Consider the following 26126-nt stretch of genomic DNA (forward strand, 5'->3'; position numbering starts at 1 on the left):
AAAAATCTATGGAGTAAAAGATATTAATTCTCTAAAGTTATTTAAAAAGTGACAAGTGTACCATTAAGTACTGTAAGTTATAAGCTAAGTGTGAAAAAATGCTAGCAAAAGCAAGGAATATTGTGATTACGATTTTGCGCATTTGTTTGGTTTGTCTTATTGTGATTGTGGACTTCTATAATAGCTTGCAATAATAGGTTAGAAAAAATCTAGTTAATTTTTATATTTAATATTTGTTTTTAACTTAGTGCTAAACAAATAATTTTATTATAACCTCATGTGATATTTTTATGTTATAAGTTATATACTAAATAAATAAAAATTATACTATAGTATTTAATTCCATATTATTTTATATTGTAAGCTATAATTTTATGGTATAAATGAATATTAATTTTTCTGTAATTCTTTTGTTAAATGAATCAAAATTAGTTTAACAGATTCAAAATACTTTTATTATCATTGAAATTTTTTAATGTGAAATGTAAGAGTTCTCAGAGTTGTATAACATCACACTTAATTGATAACAAATAATTTCAAATTAAGAAAGTTAAGTTTTATTTAGTTGAGTTAATTTGTAATTAGTTAGAGTTGGGTATAAATTTTTTCTTTACGTTTTCATAAAACTTATATATTTGATATTATTAAAGAGTTATCTTAACAAGTATATTATATTATAAGAGTAATAAAAATACTAAAACGCTTCATTAAAAAAATTTTTAGGTACCACCTTTGATAGTGAATATTTAAAAAATCAAACGCCAAAAACTAAAAGCACTGAAATATTTCAAATTGATATAATTAATAAAAAACAATTGCTAGAGAAAAAAGTAAGAAAAAGAATATCAATCAAACAATTAGCATGATCCTAATATGGATATTAAGATTTAATAAAAATGAATGTGAAACGACATCACAAAGTTATGTACTGGCGCTACCAATGCAAATTTTGTATGTTAGGACTGAAGAACCATCACCTAAATCATCTGCAATATCTAAATGTTCAAGATTACTGTGCAATGTGGTTGCTAAAAGGCACTTTGGAAAACAGTAAGATGCTAGTCAGTTCTTTACAAAATCATTCAATTAGTCATGATTCAAAACAAAAATGTTTAGTGCATTGTTTTAAAGTATACAAAAGTTCATTTTGTTTGCATTACAATTTTCCATAATGAAATTCCATGCTGTTGAATGAAAATCAAAATCTAGAAGAAAAAAAAAAGCATAAAATAAAGCATTAATTAAAAGTATAAAAATAAGAGCATTATAAGAAAACATGTGTAGAATGTTGACTCTTGTTTCATTATCTTGTTTACTGTTGGATTTTCATCTTTCATCGAAGAGGGAACCCAAAACTTTTTACCGAACCAAAAACATATCTAGGAAAGACTAAGAAAGATCATTGCAATAACAGGCGATGGATTTTTGCAGAGATTTAAGTGTTTTTAATGTAATAACTTCTTTAGCAAGAGTTACTAAAAACTCTTGGAATTCTTTGCCAGACTATGATGCTCTCTTTAGGTCTTTAAACTCTTTAGGCTAGTTTGACAATTTTAAACATTAACAGCTGTTATACAACACCATCTTCACATGCCCTGCATCAATGTATATTGTTGATACAGCAAATATTACTGTTTTTTTAAATTCTAATGAAGCTGAATCTCTGACAGCTCTTTAAATAATTTTTAAAAATCTCAACAAAAAAACAACTTTTAAATCAAAACTTGAAACTTTTTAATTGTTGTCAGATAATTCTCGATCTGTGGAGAGAGCAGTAAAACTAATAAATAAAAATCTTTATAAATATCTTTAGGTTATGAAACATATTAAAAGATGTGACTAGATTTGTGAAAAGATGTGATTAAATAGAAACATATTAAAAGATGTGAAAAGATTAAAATGTGAAAGGTCTATCCAATTTTTCAAAATAATATTGTTAAAAGAAAATAGTGATTATTTAGTGTTATTGACATCACAATAAACCAGAATGACTTAAAAAAAAACCTTTTAGGTTGTAGCTTGTTATATATTCAGCAAAATTATTCATTAATGCTATTTTTGTTTTTGTCAAAAGTTTTAAAGCGATTGTGTGCTGTACTAAAATAAGCGATGCTTTTATGTTTATTGTATTCCTAATGCAGTTATTTTTTATTTTTTACACTGGTGTGCAATAATGGGCATTTGTATTATTAGGCTACTTTTTTGACTACTAACATCCACTATCGTTTATCCATAATTAGATTAGTATTGTATTAGGCAACTTGATTAAATATGGAATTTGTAAACACAACTAACTTTTTATATTTATCTCTTTACCATTCATAATATGACATATCATATATGGGTTTTATTTGTGGATTTAGTAAAGACCAGGGGTTCCCAACTTTTTTGTACTCTAGACCACATTCTAAAGTATCGATATGGTGGCGGGCACCACCTAATTTCAATCAGGACGGTAGGAATGCATGACTACTTCAGGTTTTCTGTGTGTACAAGATAATATTTATGAAATAAAATTTTCACTGCCGAATAGTGGTGGGTACATACAAATCATTCTGCAGGCGCCACGGTGCCCGTGAGCACAGGGTTGGGAACCCCTGCCGTAGATTTCTTCGTGATTTTTTAAAGAAAGAAGTTAAAAAGTTTTATTTGATATACTTATACAGGACTTGTGATGAAGAAAATCGTCAAGCGTATTATATGGCGCTCGTAAAATTAGAATATGTTTTCATCGAGCGTGATTATGTGCGCTCGAGATAATGTCGGCGAGCGCGATCATGAAGATTGCTGAAGGTGATGCTCATAAAAAGCTTTTTATTTTTTATATCTATTTTTATTTGTTACATAATTATTTCGTCAAAAAATGTTTGAATTAGTATCACACTCATGAAACTACTACAACGAAGTAGATTTTTATACATGATTGCGATTTTATTTTTAACTATTTATGTTATAAAAACATAATATCAAACAGAAACGCAACTTCTTATTGATTTAGTATTGAAGTATAATTTAGTGACTTAGTTTCGCTTCGTTGTTTTGATATATGTATTTTAAAATGTTACGCTGTAAACTTAATTAACGGTTAATGGTTTTTATATTTCTTGATATTTTTCATTCAAATTAATTATTTAATTTTTTTCTAAAATTTCTTTTTTAAATTACGTTTTTTTTATCTTAAAAAAATAACACAAGAATAATTTGAAAATCTTCTTTTTTAAAAACTATTCATTATAAGTTAAATAACAGATTTTCCCCTCAACTTTTGTCAACGGTGTTTCCTCTTCTACATTGTCAAAACTGAATGCAGCTAATTCATCAGTCATGTCTTTATCAGCACTGTCTATTTCATCATCGTCATCAAAAATTTGATTTGTAATCAATGTTGTTGCTGTTGTCATATAGTCAACTGGATCATCATCAACTTGAACCACTCGTCTCTTATTCAAATAAATTTCTTTTGCTCGCTTTTTAATCAGGACTATTTCTTCTTTTGACCAGCTTCCATGGTTTCCTAATATCATAATGCTATCATTTAGAGTGTCGTGATTCATAGATAAACGTTGATCTGATAATATGCTAGTTACTGTGCTAAACATTCGCTCCACTCTTGAGTTTGATCCGGAAATTGCGAAGATAATCGATATAACTTTTAATAAATTAGGAAACTTTGACTTTTTGTACAATCACGTCGACCTCCAAATTTCTCCTGTCTGGCGATTGCGTACCATTGCTTCAAAATTGGTTCTTGAATGAATCAAAAAAAGTTTCCTATCTTGGAAAACTAACTTTTCATTAAAATTGGAATGTTCCAATGGTGTTTTAAAATGCGTGGATAAAAACTTTATTTCTTCCAAGCCAAACTGTTTAATAAATGTTGACATTGTTACTTTGTTTCTTTTTCGAATGTCCTTGATTGCGAACATTCTAAACAATAGAATCGTTTTAAATTTGAGTTAAAATAAATAATAGTTAATAATAAACCTATACTGTGAACAAAAACTAATTTTAAAAATCACTCTAATATTAATATTTATTTTTATTATTAACGATGTGTGGAATATTACAAACAATAAATCAAATAAATCTTACTTGATATTTTCACAAGATTAAAAATACTCTGCAGTTTCAATTTTCTTATAATGGTTTTCTAATTTTCTATTCTTATTTTATTTGCGCATTTTTGTATTCACATTGTGTTTCCACGTGCACATTCCATTATTGAAATTAGTGACTATTAACGACTTCAAACTGCTCATTCATTACGTTAGTGCAAAAAAGAACGACTTAGTGCTTTTTATATTTTATATCAGTGCTTTGATAATAAGAATATCTTTAATAAAAAATCTTTTTTAAATATTTTATGAAAATAAAAAAATAATCCCGAACTATTGGACGAGCGTTATTTTGTACGCTCGTTATAAGCTGAACGAGCGTTGTTTATCACGCCTAGAGCGTTTGAAAATACCGTTTACGGGCGCGTTTTACAAGCGGAGCACGATCGCGCTGCTTCATCGCAAGCCCTGTAACTTATATAAGTTTTATACTATGGTGAGGAATATTATTTATTTGGTAGTGGAAGTAAAAGCTTATTTTCTGCCAAATTAATATTTACAATATTTTTTTTATTGGTCAACCATTTTTTTAAGCCTGATTTGACTGAAAGTATTTATTTTTGTCAGTGAATTTATATTTTCAATATTTTAAGAATAGTTAACGCTTAAAGTTTTTTTTTTATTTTTTTTTTATTTGAGGTTTTTGTTAATAAATAAAAATTAATTAATCAGGGATCTTAGTAAGCTCATAGTAAGTAAGAAAAATTAATAAAACTTCCCTCCCATGTATTTAGCGCTTGAGAGTAAAAGTATGTTTGAAAATTAATTTTAATTTTTTTAATTTTTTGAGGGGGGTATTGCATATATGCTGAGTTAAGTTAAGCACAAAACTCCAGTTTGAAAATAACAACTATGACTTTTATGACAATCGTTATATATTTATATGTGTGTATGTGTATATATATATATATATATATATATATATATATATATATATATATATATATATATATATATATATATTTATTTATTTATATGTATTAAATAATTAAATGAAAAAAATACAACTTTTTTATAAGACTTTGAGTTTCATGCCATTCGGCAATCATTCAGCCATATAATTAATATCATTAAAATAAAAACCATTATAGAAAAATACAAAGTTGCCTGGTAAAATATACAAAAATAACAAGTATTTTAAAGCAGCTGCCAACCTCTATTAAACAAAGATTGTCATCTAACTCCTCCAGCATAATAATTTTTGAAAACTCTGCTCCTATTTACAAAGAAGCCCTTGTAAAGTCTGGACATTGCAACAATATCTGATATCATCCTAGTTTAGGTTAAATGTTTTGTTTGCGTCTATTAGTGACACTAATAGACGCAAAGAAAACATATGGTTTAATCCTCCTTTCGACTTATATTTTCCATCACACTACAAACTGCATAAGATCTTTAACAGAAACACCATCAAAATAAGTTACAGCTGCATGCCAAATATCAGTACCATTATTAAGTCCCACAACCAACACATTTTGTGCAATAAAGATACCAATAATGTTAGAAAATGCAACTGTATAGATAGAGCTACATGTCGTTTAGATCAATGTCTAACTAAAAATATTGTTTATAAGGCTACTATAACACTACCTAACGTCAATCATGCTAAGAAATCTTATATTGGTATTAGCAAAAACTCCTTTAAGATCAGGTTTGCAAACCACAGAAATCATTTAACTTGGTCAGGTATACAAACGAAACTGAACTTTCAAAGGAGATCTAGAAAAAAAGTAAGCAGGCATTTAACCGATAATTAAGTGGAGTATTGTTAAAAAATGTCAACCCTATAACCCATCCTCAAAAATGTGTAACCTTTGCATAAATTGAGAAGTATTTTATTTCGACATACAATAAAGAACCTTAGTTAAATAAAAAAAGTGAATTGGTTTCAGCATGTAGGCACAGAAAAACGTTTTTGCTGTCAAATTTTGACACTGGTTAAATAAATTCCCGTTTGGCGTGAAAACTGACGTTTGATCTCGTTGCAATGCATTTTTGTATTTTTTTTTTAACAGTTTTTACTTTAATGACTTTAAATATATGGCTGAATGATTGCCGGATAGCATGAAAGTCCCATAAAAATTCGTGTTTTTTCGTGTAAATATTTAATATATTTTGATCTATTTTATAAATATTAATCACTCTTAAACCGACAAAGAGCTGTATTAAATCCATCAGAATACAACACAACTCTATAAACATATGTATATATATATATATAAATATAGATAAAGATAGGTAGGTTGATATTATATATTTTATTATTTTTACAGTTCAAAGCAATCAATCATGCTCACGCTATTCTCTCAGATCCAAACAAAAAAGAAATCTATGATAGATATGGATCAATGGGCCTATACATAGCTGAACAGTTTGGTGAAGAGGTAAATATTTTTATACATAGCTGAACAGTTTGGTGAATAGGTAGATATTTTTATACATAGCTGAACAGTTTGTTGAAGAGGTAAATATTTTTAAAACAGTTGATAATAATAAAATAGTTTCTTTCTGACTAAGGGCTGTAGTGTTTTGAGTGATTTTTGTACTATTTCATAATTAAAAATTATTAGGGTTTGATCCCATTGCTTTTCTTCATATAGTGCACATTTGCACATGTACTATTTCTCCCTTAAGGCATATGTGGTTTTTTTACTCTCTTATTTTATAAATCTGTCCTATGTCTTGTGATCTTACACATTTTGTGTATGAAAATAAAGTGAATATGCAAAAACGTTTTGATTTATTTTTGAATATTGAATTTTGATATGTACAAATTGAATCATGTACAAATCAAATTTTGTAATATTAGGTAAAATATTTAGGTAAAATTTTGTAATATTAGGTAAAATTTGGTTTATAAAATTATTATTTTTTAATTACAATTTTAAGATATTTAATATTGGTGTGGAAATCAAATCAAATCAAATCAATATATTTTCACTTTAATAATAACTGTATATATATACAATCGTGCGGGACATTTACAAACAGTTATAAACTGATGACGCGTAAAGACCTATGATGGTATAAATATAGCATAATAATAATGATAATAATAATAAGTAATAAAAAATAAATAGTAATAATAATAGTAATAAATAGTAATAATAATATTAAATACAGTAATATAATAAGTACTATCTATATATTTTACTATATATAGGTATATATTTTACTATATATTTATCTATATATATTATAGTGATTATCATAAGGATAATGCAAAAAAAAAATAAAAAAAATAAAAAATATAAAAATCATAACAATATCAATAACAAAAAATATAACAATAAAAAGAAGGAAAGAAAGGAAGTAGAGTCAAAGAAGTAGAAGTCATAGAAGTTTTGTTGTGATCCAGCATTTTTCAAGCATAGAAAAATTGAATATGAATTAAAGTAAAAGAAAAAAAAAAAAAAAAAGTTGTTATAGAGAATTAAGCGGGACGATTGCATAGAAAATAGTTTATTGTTTATTTATTACATGTTATATGGTTTAGTAGTGCCACAAATTTTAGAGCCATATAACTTTACAGGATGATGAAAATGAGGGTACTTGATTGTGACTAAATGAACATTTATATATTTTTATGTTTTATTTTTAGTTTTATGTTTTTATTTCTATTTTATTTTTAATTTATGAGTTTTATATTTTTATTTCTATTTTATGGGTTTTATATTTTTATTTCTATTTTATGGGTTTTATATTTTTATTTTTAATTTTGGTTTTATATTTTTATTCTTATTTTTATTTTTATTTATGAGTTATTTTTATTTATTTTTATGTTACTTTTATTATATTAAAAATTTAGTTATAGAGAATAACTAGAGGGTGATTGCATGACTGATAATTTTTACTGAAGATAAAGTTTTTTACATGGGTTATAAAGGCATTTCTATTTGATATTTTGGAGAATATTTTTTTAGTTTCAACAGGAAGAGAGTTCCAACATAGAATTGATTGATACTTGATTGACTTTATGCCATACTTGTGTGTTTGTTTTAAAGGCATAGAAAGACTACAATAAGATACAGACCTAAGTTTATAACTATGAACATCATTTGTGAATTTAAAATAGCTAGTGAAGCAGCTAGGCGTATTATGGTGGACAATGTCCCATACAAGAACACAGTTTGATAAGTAGATAAGTTCGTCAAGCTTTAAAATTTTAGAAAGATTATACAGTATGTCAGAACTAAAACTGTTAGGTTGAAAGTGAATTATTCTTAAAGATTTATTCTGGAGATTTATAAGGTTTTTTTTATAAATGGATGGACTTTGCCCCCATATCTGACAACCATAGCGTAGGTGGGAGTTAAAAATAGCATGCCAAATATTCACAAGGGTTTCGTAATTCACAAAATGCCTTATTTTGGTAAGCATTGCATTTGCTCGACTTAATTTGTTTGATATGGACTTAATTTGTTGAATGAACAAAAGATTTTCATCTAATAATATGCCCAGATATTTTATTTTATCTACAATATTTAGTTTTTGACCACTAATTCTAAAATTAAGTTTTTTGGTAATTTTTTTGCCTTGAGGTTTAAATAGAACTAATTCAGTTTTTTTGACATTCAAAGATATTTTGTTTGATCGCAGCCATTGAACCAGAGATGCCAGGTCATAATTTAGGTACTTATTTAACTTTTTTAAAGACTTATCTACAATCAGAAGGTTAGTGTCATCAGCAAAATGATACACCTTTGAGTATTTAATACAAGTGTTTAAATCATTAATGTAGATAAAGAAGATAATGTAGGAAAAGAAGCGGACCCAGAGTTGAACCCTGAGGAACACCTATAGATGTAAACTTAGTAGTGGATGAGATATTACCAATAGTAACACTTTGTGGACGATGGTTTAGATATGACTTAAACCAGTTCAGTGCAATTCCCCTTACACCATAATGATACAGTTTTGATAATAAAATTTCATGGTTGACAGTATCAAAAGCTTTTTGCAGGTCAACAAATACTCCACCAGCAAATTGCTTTTGATCCAAAGCCTCACGTATGGTTTCAGTTATATCTATGAGTGCTTTGTTAGTAGAGTGTTTCTTTCGGAATCCAAATTGCAGACTATATAAGCTATCTGATAGATTTAAAAAATTGAGCAGCCTGTTATACATAAATTTTTCAATTAGTTTACCTATATTTGAGAGTAAGGATATAGGCCGATAGTTACATGGATTTTGTTTACAGCCGCTTTTAAAAATTGGAACAACTTCTGCAACTTTAAATAAGTCAGGGAATATCCCTGATTGAAAAGATTGATTTATTATAATACTCAAGGGGAAGCTCAATTCTTGAGATGCTAAGGTCATTATTTTTGAGGGAATGCTATTGGGACCGGTGCTTTTTTTTGGATTCAAGAGGGAAATATAGTCATTTACTTCTTGAGGAGTAACTGGAGATATAAAAAAAGTCAGTTTGAAGATATAAAAAAAGTCTATTTGAAAAATCAGGATTTTGATTTTTCAAATAGTGGCTGAAATGAAATCTAGGAGGTATAATTTCTTTAGAAAGTTTATCTGCAATTGAAGAGAAGTAATCATTAAAAGTGTTTGCAATTATTTTCTTGTTAGTTATAGTTTTATTATTGATATTTAAACTATCTATATTATTGTTGATCTTTGATTTAATATAAATAATACTCCTTATTCCTTTCCAGGTATTTTTAAGGTTATTTAAGTTTTCATTAAAGTAGGTTGAATAATATGATTTTTTTGAGTATCGCAGTAGGTTACTAATTTGATTTCTGTAATATTTGAATTTTTGAAAGTATTGTAGCTTTAAATTCTCATTTTTACATTTTATAAACTTCTTGTGCAACTTATTTTTAATATTTATTGACATAATGATTTCTTTAGTAATTCATGGCTTTGATAAAGATTTATTGGCTTTTTTGGTTGACATTTTAAAAGGGGTGTGATTATCAAGTAATCTTTTAAGTGCATCTAAAAACTTTGAAGTAGAGTTATTAACACAGTAGTTTAAATGGTTTATTGAAAGCCAATCAGTTTCTTTAAGGTCTTTTAAAAAACTTTTTTCATCAAAATTTTTAAAACATCTACGATATAATTTTGGATGAGACTGTTTTAAGTTCTTGGATGGAAAGGATATGAACTGAACAAGATGGTCAGCAAGACATACTGTTAGGTTGCCTGATTTAGTATTTGGAGTGTGAAAGTTTACAAATATATTATCTATGAGAGTCTTTGATTTTGGGGTAATTCTGGTTGGTTGAGTAATTAATGGGAAGAGGGAGAAAGAGCACATAAGATCTAGAAAGTTAGAAACATCATTGCAGGAGTCATATTTAAAAAGATTAATGTTAAAGTCTCCTAAAAGAACTATATTTTTATTCTCTAGTGATAACTTGTCAGGTAAGGTTTGTATATAAGTGATATTAAACTCACTAGTGCTCATACATGGGTGGCGATAAATGCAGGGGCGTGGTGGCTCTAAAAAGCCCATGCGGGATTTTTATTAAAAAGCCTATATATGCGGGATTATACCATATATGCTTGATGTAAAGGCCCATGCGAAAAAATATACGATTAGTATTTTATTGTTTGAAGAACATAGCCAAGCACAAAATTAAAAATAAAAGATTTTACTTTTTCTATTACTATATAATGATATATATTTTATTGTATAATAATATAAATTTTTTTAAATTATGCATAATTTTATTCTAAATTAAATATTGAAAATCTTGAAAAATAAGAAATTATTTTTATAGATAGTTTATGCTTTTGTTTAGTTCGGTGTTTTAACCTTTTTAAACATTTTCGCACAAACTCAATGCCGCTCTAAAAATAGTGCCGTTATTGACATAATTTAAACATAAAAGTTTTTATAACGTAGTTTTATTTAGCAGTTACTTAATTAAAAAGTATTTCATATTTTTAAAAAATGTTATTTTATTGTTTTTTTATTTAAAAAAAATAAAATAAAATAAAATAATGAAAATAAAAAAATTTAAAGCCATGGAATCTTTATAATTTATTTTAAACTTACCTATAATTAATAGTAATAAAAATGTGTCGTAAATATATAAAGTGTATAGTTGTAATATCAAATTTTATTTGAAAATATTTGCGGTACTCCCTCACCTCACCTCAATTAAAATAAGTTCGTTAAATAATATGGTTTCACGCTATTTTTAAAAGGTTATTTATGTTATACATATTTTTAAACTCGTGGGAGTTACATATTAAAAACGTGTGCAAGTTATTTTAATTGATAGCGGGGAGTAATTTTATGGTTATCTTAAATTGTTATTGAGATGTATAAATACTCATGAAAATTAACTCAGTGAGTAAAATGATCTGAGTAACAGATTTACTAATAAGATATTTTTTTATTATAATATTTCAACAAAGATTCAAACAAAGCACTTAAAAGGTACTTTTTTTTTTTTTTATTCATTTATAATTGTTAATGTATTCTAAATTTTGTTCAATTTTAATTACGTGTGTATTAGTGTGTGATTTATCATTTTAAAAATTTTTTTTCCAGAAAAATATATAAAAACAGAAATCCGGATGGGAAAAGAAGAAAGAAAAAGTCCAAGCTGAGTTAAAGATATTGCAATCGGGACAAAAAACTCTCCCTGGATTCTTTGCATCATCATTAACTACTCCTATACCATCTGATTCCAATGATACCTTTGAAGCAATTACAGACAAGGTTTCTAGTCACATAAATTCAGTTGACTTTTCAATTTCGGAAACGTCAGACCATATTAGTATTCAATCCGTCCAAACATTGGATAACATAGATGATTCAATTAAACTTTGGCAAAGGCCAGCAACGGGGCAAAAGGTTAGTTTTATATCTTGTACCTATCCAATTCAACCAAGCTCTGTAAAGAATACAGTATCCAGAGGTTATAAACGCAATATTGATAACGAACAAGATGTACGTACATGGCTCAGCTTTAATCAGAAGAGAGAGAAATATTTTTGCAGTGTATGTATATGTTTTAATGGTAATGCTAACAACATTTTCATGACTGGATGTCCGTTAGACCCAACCGGAAGATCACCCCATCTGCACAACATTGACATGAGCTATCAGTTGCACACTCTGCAGCATTAGACGCATTCTTTATCTCTAAAGCAGGAAAATCCACTCGTCACCTTCTAGAGCAAGGGATTAAAACAGTTGTAGACCAAAACCGTTTTGTTCTTAAAAGCATAATAAAAGCATTTCGCACTCTTGTTATGCAAGGCCTACCATGGCGTGGGCACCGAAACGAAAATGCTACCGCCATTTTGGAACCTTATTTGCGGCATGGAAACATTCAAGCCTTGTTAAAACTTCTTATAACAGTGGATCCAATGCTTAATAAACACTTAAGGCAGCTTTCAGCCAACGAAAAGACATCGCAAAAATGTAAGTTTGGTAAAAAATCTGGTGCAGTTGGCAGAGGATTAAAAATTACCTGGCTTAGTAACGACACCTTTGATGCACTACTGAAAGTTTTCACTACTCAAATACAAAAGTGAATTATCAGCCTAATAAATAAAAATGGTGTTTTTAGTATACAAGCTGATTCAACAACAGATATAGCTCTGTGCAACCAGATGTGTCTTGTAATTCGTACCATTCAGAAGCAACACCAAGTGGAAATCGATGAATACGTTTCTTACATTCCTTTACACAGTGTCATTGAAGAGAGGTTGATTGATATGTGTGAAATAACTCGTGGAAGAGCAACAAATTTATTTACAGACATATCTAATATGTTGGACAAAACAAACCTTGACTGGAAAGGGAATTGCATTGCGCACTGTTTCGACGGTGTGAATCAACACATTTGGTGTCATTCTCATTGTCTTAGTCTTGCTGTTGTTGACCATTGTAGCCTCATTGATCATCCTTCAATTCATCAGCTGTTCTCTATGCTTCAAAACCTATTTAACTTTGTAAACGCAGGTTACAAGAGATGTGCAGTATTTGTGAATACAGTCAACGGAAGCAAGCATAATCAGGGTGGAAGTAGAAAGCTGGCTAAGTTCCTTACGCATAAGTGGCAAGAAAGATGCAAGGCTGTAACTAGTTTAATAGGTAGATTTAACAGTGAGGATGCCGAGAAGCAAGTTAACGATGGATTAGTTGTTCAATTAATCTCTGCTTTGGATTTAATTGCCGCTGACTCTGATTTCGATGTGGAAACGCGAGGATCTGCCTTTACGTTTCTTCAACAAGTTCTACGAAAAGAGAGTATAATTTTAGCTATATTATATTCCCAGATGATGTCTCACGTGGATGAGTTAATGGCAATAATGCAGTTTCGAGATAGCGATTATTCCAGCGTGAATCAATTAATCTCTGCAACCCTGTTGAAATTGGAAGAAACTGGAAATAAATTTGACCACTTCTGGAGATATGCTGATTCATATTGCAAAGTAATAATATCAATATTATATTACTTTGAATTATCTTGTTTGATTGCTTCGTAATTATTTAACCTTGTTAAAAGAATATTTTGGTACATATACATTCTAATGTTAAAATATTTGCATGTTAACTATTATATTTATAGGTACTTCAAAGAAATATATATGGTATCATGAAAATAGATCCTGAAAACTCAGAGTTGAAAAATGATTTAGAACGTTTAAGTATAGCATACGGAACGGTGGTGGCAGTGTCCGTATGAAACAGCTATATGCGTTTCCGAGATCAACATTTCAAGAAATACGTTCTTTAATATTCAGTAGTGTATTGAAAAAGATGCGTGCTAGATTTAGTGATAAAGGATGCGAAGATTTGAATACTTTGTGTTCAATTGTATGTCCAAATATGCTGATTTGTAAGACTGACAAAGAAATTGATGCGTACAATTTCAATACATATATTGCAATATTCCCCTCATTGAACAACATTGATTTTGTTAGTCTTGGACAAGAACTCAAAATACTTCGACTCTATTTGAAAGCTCTTGGCTCACGTCGAATCAGGATACTGAATGACGACAATGAAATGGAAGATAGCGAAGCAGAAAATTCAGATAACGAAGAACGCGTATTGGCAGAAAATGACTACAAAACAGGAGCTCATAAAGAAAAGAATCATCTTGTGCACCAATGTCTTGTATGCACTTACAAGTAAGTTTTTCATATTTTATTATGTGTTCAGTTATTTATTATATTTTAAAATTAATTATGTTTATTTTTCCATACTTTAGATATATTCTGCAACGGAGAGCATTAGGCGTATCTTTGGCAATGAAAAATACGTTTCATATATATCATCATATTTTGACGATAAGTGTTGATATTGATGAGTGCGAGAGAGTATTTTCCGCTCTTAAACATGTAAAAAACAAGCTAAGAAACAAATTGACCTAGTAACATACGAGAGATACATTACTATGTTACTACAAATCGGATATTTTAGAGGAAATCCCTTTAGATGAAATTGTTAATATATTTGCAGCAGGAAGCCATGAACGACGCCTCCTTCTACTTGGATAGTTTTTTTTAATATATATTGTATATTTAAATATGTATTCCTTTTTTTAATCTGTCTGAGGACAGGATATTACGGAGTGAATTCTTTATTTAACATACAATAATATAAACTGTATAAAAATAAAAAACTTTATTTATCATAAAACAAGTTTATATCTGTTTCGAAACGTTACAAAAATGCAAAACATGAGTTCGATACTTATTTTATATAAATAAGTATCGAACATTAATAAAATTTAACACCAAAACATTTTTCATGAATTACATTTACTATATTGTAATTGTATTGCGACTTAATTTATTAAAGAAAAATGTTTTGGGGTTAACTTTTTAAATTAAGTTAATTTAAGTTAATTTAATTATATAATAATAGCTATTTTTATTGTTGGGTATGTAGACTTATTTAAATTTATTTCGTCAATATTACGATCGTTAAAAACCATTTATGGGTTCATAATTTTTCTTATGAAAAAAATATATCATAATACATCTTAAAACATTTACTTTGTTTTCAGAGCAATATTATTATTATGCAAAATACTAATATAATTGCGCTCAAAGCTGAAGACTTTATATCAAGTGATTAATAAAATTTAATTTGTGTAAACAGAAATATTGTAAATGATTGTGGAATTTCTATAAAATGTTGAAAAATTAAAATTTGCCAAAAGGCCCATATTTAGATGAAAAAGTGAAAAGCCCATGCAGGAATATCGCATAGCCTCTGGGGCCACCACGCCTCTGGATAAATGCAACCTACAATAATATTTTTTTCTGATGGCAGTAAAATTTCAATAAAGGTTGATTCTAGTTCTTTGTTGTACTGGATTATGAGGTCAGATCTTAAGTTATAATTTAATTCAGATTTTATGTATATAATAGTTCCTCCTTTATTAGAATGTGAATCAGTATGTTCAAAGACATAGCCATTTAAAGCAATATCAGTTCTAAGTGTTATGTTACGATTTAAGCGAGTTTCAGATATAGCAATGATATTAGGTTTATTATTCATAAGGGAAAGCAGAAGTTTTAGATCATCAAGGTAATATGTCAGGGATGATATATTTACATGTAAATAGGTTTTTGAATCAATACTAATAGCTTTGTTATACTCTGTTGTATCATAGTATTTACAATTAATATTATCATTGTCAAGTTTATTTTGAAAAAGATTATTTAGGTTAGATGAAGTGTCATAAAATAAATTATGAGTAGAAGTGTTTGCACCATTTATAGTGACCTTAAAATCCTTATCTGTAAGGGAAGAGTATGGTAGAGTGTTATTTAAGCAATTAAAACAGTACCAATAGCCAGTTTCAGTCATCAAAGAGTTGTAGAATTTTTTATCAACATTATTACACCTAATGTGGATCCACTTATTGCAAGAGTCACACTGTATAGCTTTTTGATTGCATGTCACGGTTTTATAACAAACACCACAAGGAGATTTAACAACCATATTATTCACTTCAGCATTTAGGATAATGAAGATGAGAAAAGGGTACTTGGTTGAACTAAATTTATATTTGTATTTTTATTAGGTTTTTATTTCTATTTTTAATTTTGAGTTTTATATTTTTATTTTTAATTTAAGAGTTATATTTTAATTAACAGAATTTTATATTTTTATTTATGACTTTTATACTTTTATTTTATACAAGTTTTATTTTATTATTGGTATCAAATTTTAGTCTATATTTTAATTACAGATACTAGTGAACCCTATGCAATACTGTGTGTGAGATTTTGATGAAAAGTGAGAATGTGACAATATTTTAAAAGTAAAGAATGTAATCCTTTTGAAACTTATATATTCAAACAGAAATAATGTATTAAATAATTGTGGTATAAAATATAGTAACTTATAAGAATCAGATAATGATAAATAATATAAGAGATATAATATAAATACTATATAAGCATTATGATACTGTATAAATAATCTTTATATTTAAATAATAAGTCTAAATAATCTAAGATTAAAGAGTAAAGTATAACTATAAGTATATAAGTTTAAAATATAAATAAGATTTATAATATAACTATACTACTATAGTATAAATATAAGTGATATAGTAAGATAAATAAGATAAATATAAGTGATAAAACAAGATATAAATGACAAGATAAAACTTATATATACATGTAAATATATACATACATATCTACACACACATATATATACATACATATACATACAAATATATCCATACATAAGTATGCACAAATATATAATCATAAAACAAACATGCAATCAAAATATATACATATAATATAGATAATTTATATACTATGGAGTAATATATAGATCAAATTATGAGTATTTTAATAGAAGTAACAAAAGTTAATAATGAACAACAGCAAAAATTTAAAACTGGAGTAATTTTCAATGAACGGTATCTTTGACTAATTGAAGGAAATTATTTATCGCCACAAGATTCTCTTTAACTGATTGAAAATGACTTGAGAAAACGGAGAACCACTGTAATGAGTTTGTTGTGAAACAGTTGAATAAGTAAATAAATTTGAATAAAGTAAATAAACAAAGTAATACTGCTTTACGTCAAAACAATACTTTACGCCAAAGTGCAGAACAGCCAGTCTGATTTGAAACAAAATATTAATGTAACTCTCTTAGCTTTCCGTAATCTCACTTCAGCGAATCAGTTTTAAAATCAAAGTCAAGCATCCAAAGCAATCGCTGCACTATTTAGAATATTAAGGGTAAATAATAAACATAAAATATTAAAAATTAATTTATATCATTCCAGTCCGAAATCGAGCGACCTGCCGCCATTTTTTTTCCCGTGTTCGGAAAGAAACAGGAATGAGTGATTTTATTAATAAAAGTTAGAAGTAATTAAAAAAAATTTGTAAAAAAAAGACTTGCATAAATTATAGAAATTCCTAAAATATTTCTAAATGAAATAGAGTGACTCAATAACATGTTCAATCCATGACGAAAATAGTTTATATTTTGTGTTTGCATTTATTTATTAAAATTTTTTATTACAGCTTAATTAAAGTTTTTTAAGTATTTCATTAAAGCTTAAAAATTATGTCAATTACAAAATTATTTATTTAGAATGTGAAAACTTACTTCCTTCTAAGTAGTGGCTGGTGCAAGGGATTAATGATATTTTGCGGAATAATCACAGGTTGTTATTTTTGCTGTTGTTGTTTTTGTTTTTGCTGCAATTTTTGTTGTGGAAAGTACAAACAAGATGCTGAAGAGGAACCTCCTGCCTATGATGATATTAGCCAATCAGAAGACAGTAAACCGGAGGGTGGAGTTATAACCGAGGAGCCCAAGAAAGGTAAAGAAAGTTTTGAAGGAATGACTTTTGAAAAATGCCCCACTAGTTATGAAAGTAATGGTTCAACAAATGTGATAACAGAACAGCCTACGTCTAATGAATCAACTAAAAAACCTATACCAATGCCTCCTCCGTAGTTTAGCTTATCTACATCAGAGAGCATGAGCCAAAATATGCAGAAGCAATGCCGTAAAGTTTTCTAGATGATGTAAAAGAAATCTCTAGCTACCGACTTTAAACTTTTTTTTATATCCTAAATAATATAAGCACCTTTAAGTAATGGTACTTCTTAATACTGACACTTCTGAATAATCTCAACACTTTAAAAATATATTCTAAATACTTTATATAATAAAGGCTTTAAATAGTCTTTTTAACGTTTAATCCTTACTGAATAAAATTGTTACAAATCTTAAGTTTCAGTAAGTTACTACGAATAATTATATTTTTGAAAATAGACAAATTGTATTTATTCACAAATATTGTTCTGTATCTTTTTTAAATATATTTTATATTTCTAACGAATTGCTGCAATTGAAGTGTACGGGCTATAGATTTTGTTATTTTTTCAAAGATGTAGAAAAATTTTATTTGGTACTGCAAACTATTAATTGCTTAATTTCTATGTAATTTTGTTATGTTTTTGTTAATAATGAATAAAATAAATAGGTGTATTTGTGAAAAAGTATTGGTTTTTTTATTTATTTTAATATGAAAATAATATTTATATTACATTTATATTAATTAATATATTACATTTATATTAATTTATATAAATACATATTTATGTTGCATATCTTTTCGCATTTATCACGCATATTTCCCAAACTAAGTAAACACGTTTAAGTTTATACATGTTATTTATAAAGTTACCTATTTTTTTTAATTTCAGATTAAATATATTCTAAACATGTTATTCAAGTTTTCGACTAAGTTATATATAAACAAAAAGTACAGAAAGATGTAATTTAATGCTGTAGTGGTAGAGTGAGTGCTCGCTTCATAAGCGAGAGGTTCCGAGTTTTTCACACATCTCTAGTAATACCACACTTAACTTATCTTTCCGCGCAGTGACATTGTTCGTCAAGGATAGCGTTTCGGAGATGAAGAGTTGAGTGAGGGTTGTAACCACAGCATAGTAACCTCGACTGTTTTTACCCTTTCGGCCTTGGAATGGTTTTAAAAATAATTTTTTTTCAAACTAAAAAAAGTTTTTTTTCTCGGAGATTGTTATTAGTTACAGGAAAACATAAAACAAGTTCAAACTTTTTTCCAAATGAGATTTCGTTTTTATTTATTATTACTCTTGTTTGATTTGGCATATCTACGTAATGTACATAATAATGTATGGGAGAGGGGGGAAGTTTAGGACAATGCGAATAATCCAAAAAATACAAACTTTTCAACAAAGCTAAATATATTCGTCGACTGAAAATACTTTCACGCGTAAGCGTCATAGGATTTCTTTCACAAAGGCAGTCAGGTAACTTTTCTACAAACATTTTGTGGTTTTTGATATTTTTTCTAATTTTTTTAATTCTTAAGTGTAAGAATTTACAAAGAAATTTACTCCACCCAAGGAATTATTTTTTGCATAATTAGTGAAAGGGATATGTTCTGCGATGTTAATAAAAAATTCAACGATAAAACATAAATTCTTCACAAAAAAATTGTGAAATGTTTCTTGAGATAAGGGTTGAGGCAGCATTGGACGATTTTCATGGGGCACATTAGGACGTGTTGCGCGGATCATAACAAACTTATCTTCAAATAAAATTATACTAAATTTAAAAATGGTGCGCAGTTATAAAAAGAAATGTGAAAGATTTATAAACGAGGAAAATTTTTAAATTGCAGTAAAACATGTTTTTGATAAAACAATGAAGTTAAGAGAAGCTGTAGGTGTATTTGGGTACTCTAAAAGTACGTTAGCTTACAGAACAAAAATGCTCAAAAGTAATAGAAAATCGAAAAGTGATAACTTTTTCTCCAAATATTCTGTGAATCAAGTATTTACTAATGCAGAAGAAGCTATAGAAAAGTTTTAATAATATTTCAAAATTTTTTATTTTGCATAAGTTACCAGTCTCCTGCAACAAAATAGGTTGTTAATGTTGAAACTTGTTACTTGATTTTTTTATTTGAAACTTAACTAAACTTAACATAGTTAAAAAATTGTTGAAACCATCAAATATAAATTATGATTTAACTTATTACCAAGCTAGAATTCAAGCATATGAATATAGTAATGCTTTGAAAAAATGTCCTGAACTATGGAGTCAAAATAAAATTGCTAGCATTGAAGGGATGAAAGGATTTATGATAAGCTTTCTCTACGCAAACCAGAAAATACAAGTCTATTAAGGGCAACAAGTTTTAACGTCAAAATGTGAATGAATTTCAAATCAACTTAGAGAGAGTACTCTGTAAGTCAAAATATTCTCCAGAATGCATATTTAACATAGACGAAACAAGTGTCATGACTGATGTGCAGGCACCAAATGTAGGTACGTGGACTGATTTTTTTTAATTGAGCATATACTAGAATGTTATATATATCATTCGAAAGCCCTTCAGTACAGTATTTTAATGGTGAAAAAAATATTAAAAACAAACAATTTAAAAAAAAATTATTACGTTTTTAGTAGCAAATTTTTGATTTTTTTTTTTTTTTTTTTTTTCAGTTTACAATTATTAATCGTAATATAACAATATAACAATACATAAACTTGGTATCTGAAAGAAGATCCAAAAGATCTTGTCGTCAGAACCATATAAAATATATCAAACGTGTATATATAATATAATAAAAATACAATTGATTTAATAATTATTAACAATGTAGAATAAACAAAAACAGAAAATATTTTTATATTTCAAAAATATTTATATATATTGTCAGTAGAAAGAATAAAGTTTTTTAATTCAGTTTTAAAAACAGAAAACGAAATTGACAAATCAAAATTTGGAACAACAATTTTGTTCCATAAATACGGTGTTCAATAGTTTATGCAAAATTGACTAAACTTTGTTTGACAAAAGGGTTCAATTATTAAATTATTATTTCGTAAAGTATATTTGTTTATAGCTTTATGGGTAAAAAGATCTTTAAAAATGAACAATGGTTGTTCACTTTTACAACGAAACATAAAACATAAAATATTATAGACATTGAGTTCGTAAAGGTTAAGTGCTTTAACGTTTTTAAACAAAATATTAGAATGAGAAAAACGATTTTCAAAACATATTAAACGCATTGCGTGTTTCTGACGATGGTAGAGATTTCGTAACTTACTTTTAGAGGTACTTGCCCAAACAATATTGGCATAATTTATATAGCTATGTATAAATGAGTAGTAGAGTTGAATTAAATTTTGTTTATTTAGATAGTATCTGACCTTATATAGAATTCCAATACTTTTGGCCAATTTAGTAGAAATAAATTCGATATGATACTTCCATGTAATATTTTCATCAATGTAAATGCCTAAAAATCTTGTGACCAACTCCTTTTTTATTTCAATTTTATCAATGAAAAGTTTAGGTAAATTATTTGGTAAAAAACGCTTTTTTGCGAGGGAGTGGAAAAGGATCCATTTTGTTTTGTCAATGTTTAAAGTTAACTTGTTGCACTTTAACCAGTTGGAGATGTGATTGAGTTCTTTATTCATATTTGAAAAAAGCTCATAAATGTCACTGTTTGACAGAAATAAATTAGTATCGTCCGCAAAAATCATACTCATAAGGTTAGAAGCTTTATTTAAATCATTTATATAGACTAAAAACAAAAGTGGGCCTAGAATAGAACCCTGTGGAACACCACATTTTATGTCAATTAATTTTTCATTTTGAAAATAATCTCCATAGAAAATAAATTGTTTTCTATTTGTCAAATAATTTTTATACCATTTTATTAATTTGCCATTAATTCCATAAAATTTAAGTTTCTTAAGTAGAATTTTGTGATAGACCGTGTCGAATCCTTTTGATAGATCAATGAAAATACCTAGTGTATATTGTGATCTACCAAATGAATTGGAAATTTTACGAATGAACTGTGTAATGGCTTGTTCAGTTGAACAATTTTTTTTAAAACCGAATTGATTTTTATATAGAAGTTCATTTAGATTAAGGTAATTGTATGTTCTATTGTATATAATTCTTTCTAAAATTTTCGAGAAGGTTGAAAGAACTGAGATAGGGCGACAATTACTAATATTTGATTTTTTTCCGTCTTTGTAAATTGGAGTAACTTTAGCTATTTTTAATTGGTCGGGGAATACACCTTGCTGTATAGATGCCCTGAACACTTTATAAAGAATACATTTTAAATTTTCAAAGCAATCTATGATTATGTTGCCATTTATTTCGTCCGCACCTGTAGCTTTGTTTCTTTTAAGAGATTTGTAAGCTCTCTCAAACTCATCAAAAGATAAGTCAGAATATAAATTATCTATAAAAAGCAAATTATTTATAGGCTCTAGAAAATCACTAAAAGTTTTTTCCGTAATAGGAATCTTATTTGCCAATTTATTCCTATATCAATAAAATATTTATTAAACTCGTTTGCAATTTCGTTTGGTTCATATATATTTGTTTTATTTATTTTAATTACTTTAGGAAGGTAGTTTGAATTCGTTTTTTGTTTTCCTCTTATTTCTTTCAACGTTCTCCAAGTATTTTTTGAGCCGTTTTTAAATTTACTAATTAAATTTGAATAATAATTTTTTTTAAGTTTTTTACGAATTTTTTTTTTTCAAAGAACTTATTATATATTGTATTTGCGTCATCACTAAAGTTAATATGTTTCCAATGCAGAAGTGATAATTGATATTGAAAGGATTCTATATTGCTTTCGTTGAAGACACGTTTTTTATTATATTTTGTCTTTCGGGGTTATTAGAGGATACAGTATGAATTGTAAGAAAAATGGGGAAATGATCGGATATATCGGTTTTTATAATTCCTTTTTGTAATTTCTTATTATAAATCTGTTGTAAAAATATTATCAATCAACGTCGTTGAAGTTTTGGTTATTCTAGTAGGTCGATTAATTAAAGGAAGAGCTCCTGCCATAAATATTTCATCATAAAAACTTTTTACTTTTTTATCTTTACTATAAATTAGACAGTTCATGTTGAAATCTCCAATTATAAAAGTAATTTTGTTTTCTTTGCTACCTTTGTGAATGATATTACGCTGTAAAAAGAAACTAAGATTTTCAGACGCACCATCTGGTGGTCTATAACAGTAGCTTAATAGAATACTTTTTTTTTTATTGTTTAAAATTTCAATAGTTACGATTTCTTTATCACCGTCAGAAACGCACATATCATTCCTAACGTGATACACAATGTGTTCCTTAACGTAAATCAGAACTCCTCCACCCCGTTTATTTGTTTGTCTTTCTAACAAAATTGTTTCAAAACCTGGAAGATGGAAAATATTTCAAAAAAATTAATTTTATGGAAAATGTTTCAAAACCTGGAAGATGGAAAATGGAAAAATTATTTTTAAACTCATTCGAAGAAATCCATGTTTCTGTTAAGCAAATTATATTAAAAATATTTTCAGTTTCATCTAAAAAATCACAAAACTTTTCAAAATTTTTATTTAGACTTCTAATATTAATGTGAATTCTGATTTTTTGATTTTCAGTGCCGTTTTTATTAAGAAATTATTTTAACTTATTGGGATAAAGATAAGAACAACGTGTGTTCACATCATTAAAAAAGTTGACATCTGGATCTGAATTAAGATCTGATTTTAAGTATTTATCATGAAAATTAAAAGTAAAGGATTCGTAGTCATCCATTTTTGTTTTTAAATTTGATTAGAGAATATTAAAAGAATTCCTTTATTATTATAGATCACGCGTAATTAATTTATTGTAAGTTACTTTAACAAACTTACCTTTCGCTCGCAATTCCTTCGCTTCTTTGATAAGCTTTCTTCGTAAATTTTTTGTAAAATCGCTAAAGTCTTCGTTAACGTACAACCGCTCGTTCCGAAGCTTCATCGTCATATATTTGTTTAACACTAGGACTTTGTCTTTGTAGTTTTGAAATCGAACAACTATTGATCTGTTTTTCCTGTTTCTTTTCCAACTCGATGGGCTCTATCTATTAAAATATTTTCTTGTATATTAAGCTTCGTATTGAACAATTCTTTGATTTTTTGTTCACTTTCTTCCCAAGTTTCATAAGCTTTATCTTCAATCCCAACAAATCTCAAATTGTTTCTACGGCTTTTGTCTTCTAGTTCTGCTATTTTCTCTTCTATGTTATTGTTTCCATTTTCAATATTACATATATCTGGTGTTTTTTTTAATTCTGTAAGTTCAATTATTATTTTATTATAGCTTTTGCTTATAAATTCAACAGCTTTCTGTACCTCAGATAATTCTTTTTTTAACGTAAAGTTTTCATCTTTTAAGTTATTAAATTTAATTTCCATTTTTTCTATCCGATCATTAAAATTTTTATCATAGTATTTTCATGATTTTCAAGGATTTCTTTAAGTTGTGCTGGTGTAAAGTTTTTCGCCATTATTATAAGTTTTTTAAAACGCTGTTAAAAACACGTCCGTTCGCGGTGAAATTTGCGGTGAAAAAAGATATATGGATTTATTGAAGAAACTGGTTCCAAAATTTTTTTTTTCCACTGAATTTGTTATAACTTTGTCAAATATTATCCAAATGCCTATACCTTGGTATCAAAAGATAAATGTAAGAGTAGGTTACAAGTTCACATAACTCTATAGATAAAAGGGGTGTCTAGAGGGCCAGAGGGGGATACCGGAACACCATCGTAACCTTAAAAAATATCTCAAAATGACAGGTTGTTAAATCACCCAGGAAGAACTATTTAGCCAGTAAAGTAACTCGTGCACATAATAGCTCATTTACACCAAATAATATTACTACAGGGTTCAAAAAATGTGGTATTTTTACTTTTTCAAGAAATACATTTACAAATAAAGATTTCAACTATTCAGAGGTAATAAACCGAAGCATTAATGGCATCTCTTATCAATCTAGTAATAATGACAATAATAAAAAAAGCTACGTTTATTTTAAATTTTCAAATGTTAGTGATTATTCTATAGTAAAAACTTTTGAAGCTACTGTGCCAAATAATGAGTCACTTAATGCGTATAAAAACTCAACTGATGAGCTGTCACAGCCATCTGCACCAGTTTTATCTCCTGAAATGATTAGACAAAACCCAAAAGCACCTCCAAGAAAGAAAACATCAAGAGGAAGAAAAAAAGGAAGATCGAGAATTTTAACAGACACACCAGAAAGACCACCAAAAACAGAATCTTTAACTTACAAAAAACAGAAAATATTTAACAAGCGTATCAACCTCCCAAAAAACTTAATTACTGCAACTGTCTCTAGCTCTATCTGTATGCACAATGAAAATAATTCTTGTTTGCAAAATAAAATAAGTTTAAATTTTAAAGACAAGCCTGTTGTACACACAGAAAAATTGAAAATTTTTCTGTGTGTACAACAGAAAAAATTTCAATTTGATTGAAGATTTTTGTTTAGTCCAATGTGCTTCAACAGTTAACAATGCAACGTTAGCTTTTGTTTGCAGAATTGAAGAAATAAATGGAAATATTTTGGTTGTTAATTTGTTGAATAAAAAAGTAGAATTTAATATTTTTTACTTTTCTGATATACAAAACAAGTGGTCGGTGCCAATTTTAGAATTCTTAGCTAAACTTCCTATTCCAAACAATGCAGGAACCATGTCAAGAGGTTCTGGTATGATATTCAAATTTGAATATTCCACATTTAAACTTGGTTGAATGTTATGAATTCTTTCAATTTGAACAAAAGAAACTTTTTATGTTTATCTACATCCATTTTGTATTCACACTCTTTGTTTTTTTATTAACATCTTTTTATTAATAAGAATGATATGTGATTGAATAGGATTTTCATTTTAGTTTATTTGAGTATACAAAAAAACTCATTAATGGTTTGAGATCTTGATAAGAATAACTATGCTATTCCTAATAATTCTATTGATTCTGTTATTGTTAATAATTACTGCTAAACAAAAAATTAGGATTTAAGAAACATTTCTTGTCTTCTTCTTATATTTCCTAAACTGCCCCAACATTGTTCTAAACTACCCTCTCTTGTGGGGTAGTTTCGGACAATGGGTAGCTTTGGTTTTAAGAAAAAAACTATAA

General features: G+C 27.6%; 2 protein-coding genes across 4 annotated transcripts in view; both read left to right on the forward strand.

Moving 5' to 3' along the window:
• The window catches only part of LOC100196995 (dnaJ homolog subfamily C member 5), a 42879-nt gene extending 24276 nt beyond the window's left edge, over positions 1-18603 (forward strand). For both annotated transcript variants that reach the window (XM_065798122.1, XM_065798123.1), the window contains exons 4-5: positions 6389-6499; positions 17687-18603. In XM_065798122.1, coding sequence (XP_065654194.1) covers positions 6389-6499; positions 17687-18055 — 480 coding nt within the window. In that variant the 3' untranslated portion in view covers positions 18056-18603. The remainder of the gene's footprint in view (positions 1-6388; positions 6500-17686) is intronic.
• LOC136080841 (uncharacterized) lies at positions 11099-14938 on the forward strand. Of its 2 annotated transcripts, XR_010638680.1 has the most exons (3): positions 11099-13533; positions 13671-14235; positions 14316-14938. XR_010638680.1 is itself a non-coding variant. In XM_065798121.1 (2 exons), the coding sequence occupies exons 1-2, from the start codon at positions 12709-12711 to the stop codon at positions 13785-13787; spliced, it is 942 nt and encodes a 313-aa protein (XP_065654193.1). In that variant the 5' UTR covers positions 11099-12708; the 3' UTR covers positions 13788-14301. The 2 variants fall into 2 exon arrangements, 1 of the variants encoding a protein (XP_065654193.1); XM_065798121.1 differs by lacking the exon at positions 14316-14938 and having other exon boundaries at positions 13671-14301.
• Positions 18604-26126: the final 7523 nt, after the last annotated feature.

Source organism: Hydra vulgaris, chromosome 05, assembly GCF_038396675.1.
Source record: "Hydra vulgaris chromosome 05, alternate assembly HydraT2T_AEP".
Classification (NCBI taxonomy): Eukaryota; Metazoa; Cnidaria; class Hydrozoa; order Anthoathecata; family Hydridae; genus Hydra; species Hydra vulgaris.

Coding starts and splice junctions, on each gene's coding strand:
- LOC136080841 (XM_065798121.1), top strand. CDS start 12,709: ATGTGTCTTGTAATTCGTACCATTCAGAAGCAACACCAAGTGGAAATC. Junction 13,534..13,670: donor ATGCTGATTCATATTGCAAA/GTAATAATATCA, acceptor TTATATTTATAG/GTACTTCAAAGAAATATATA.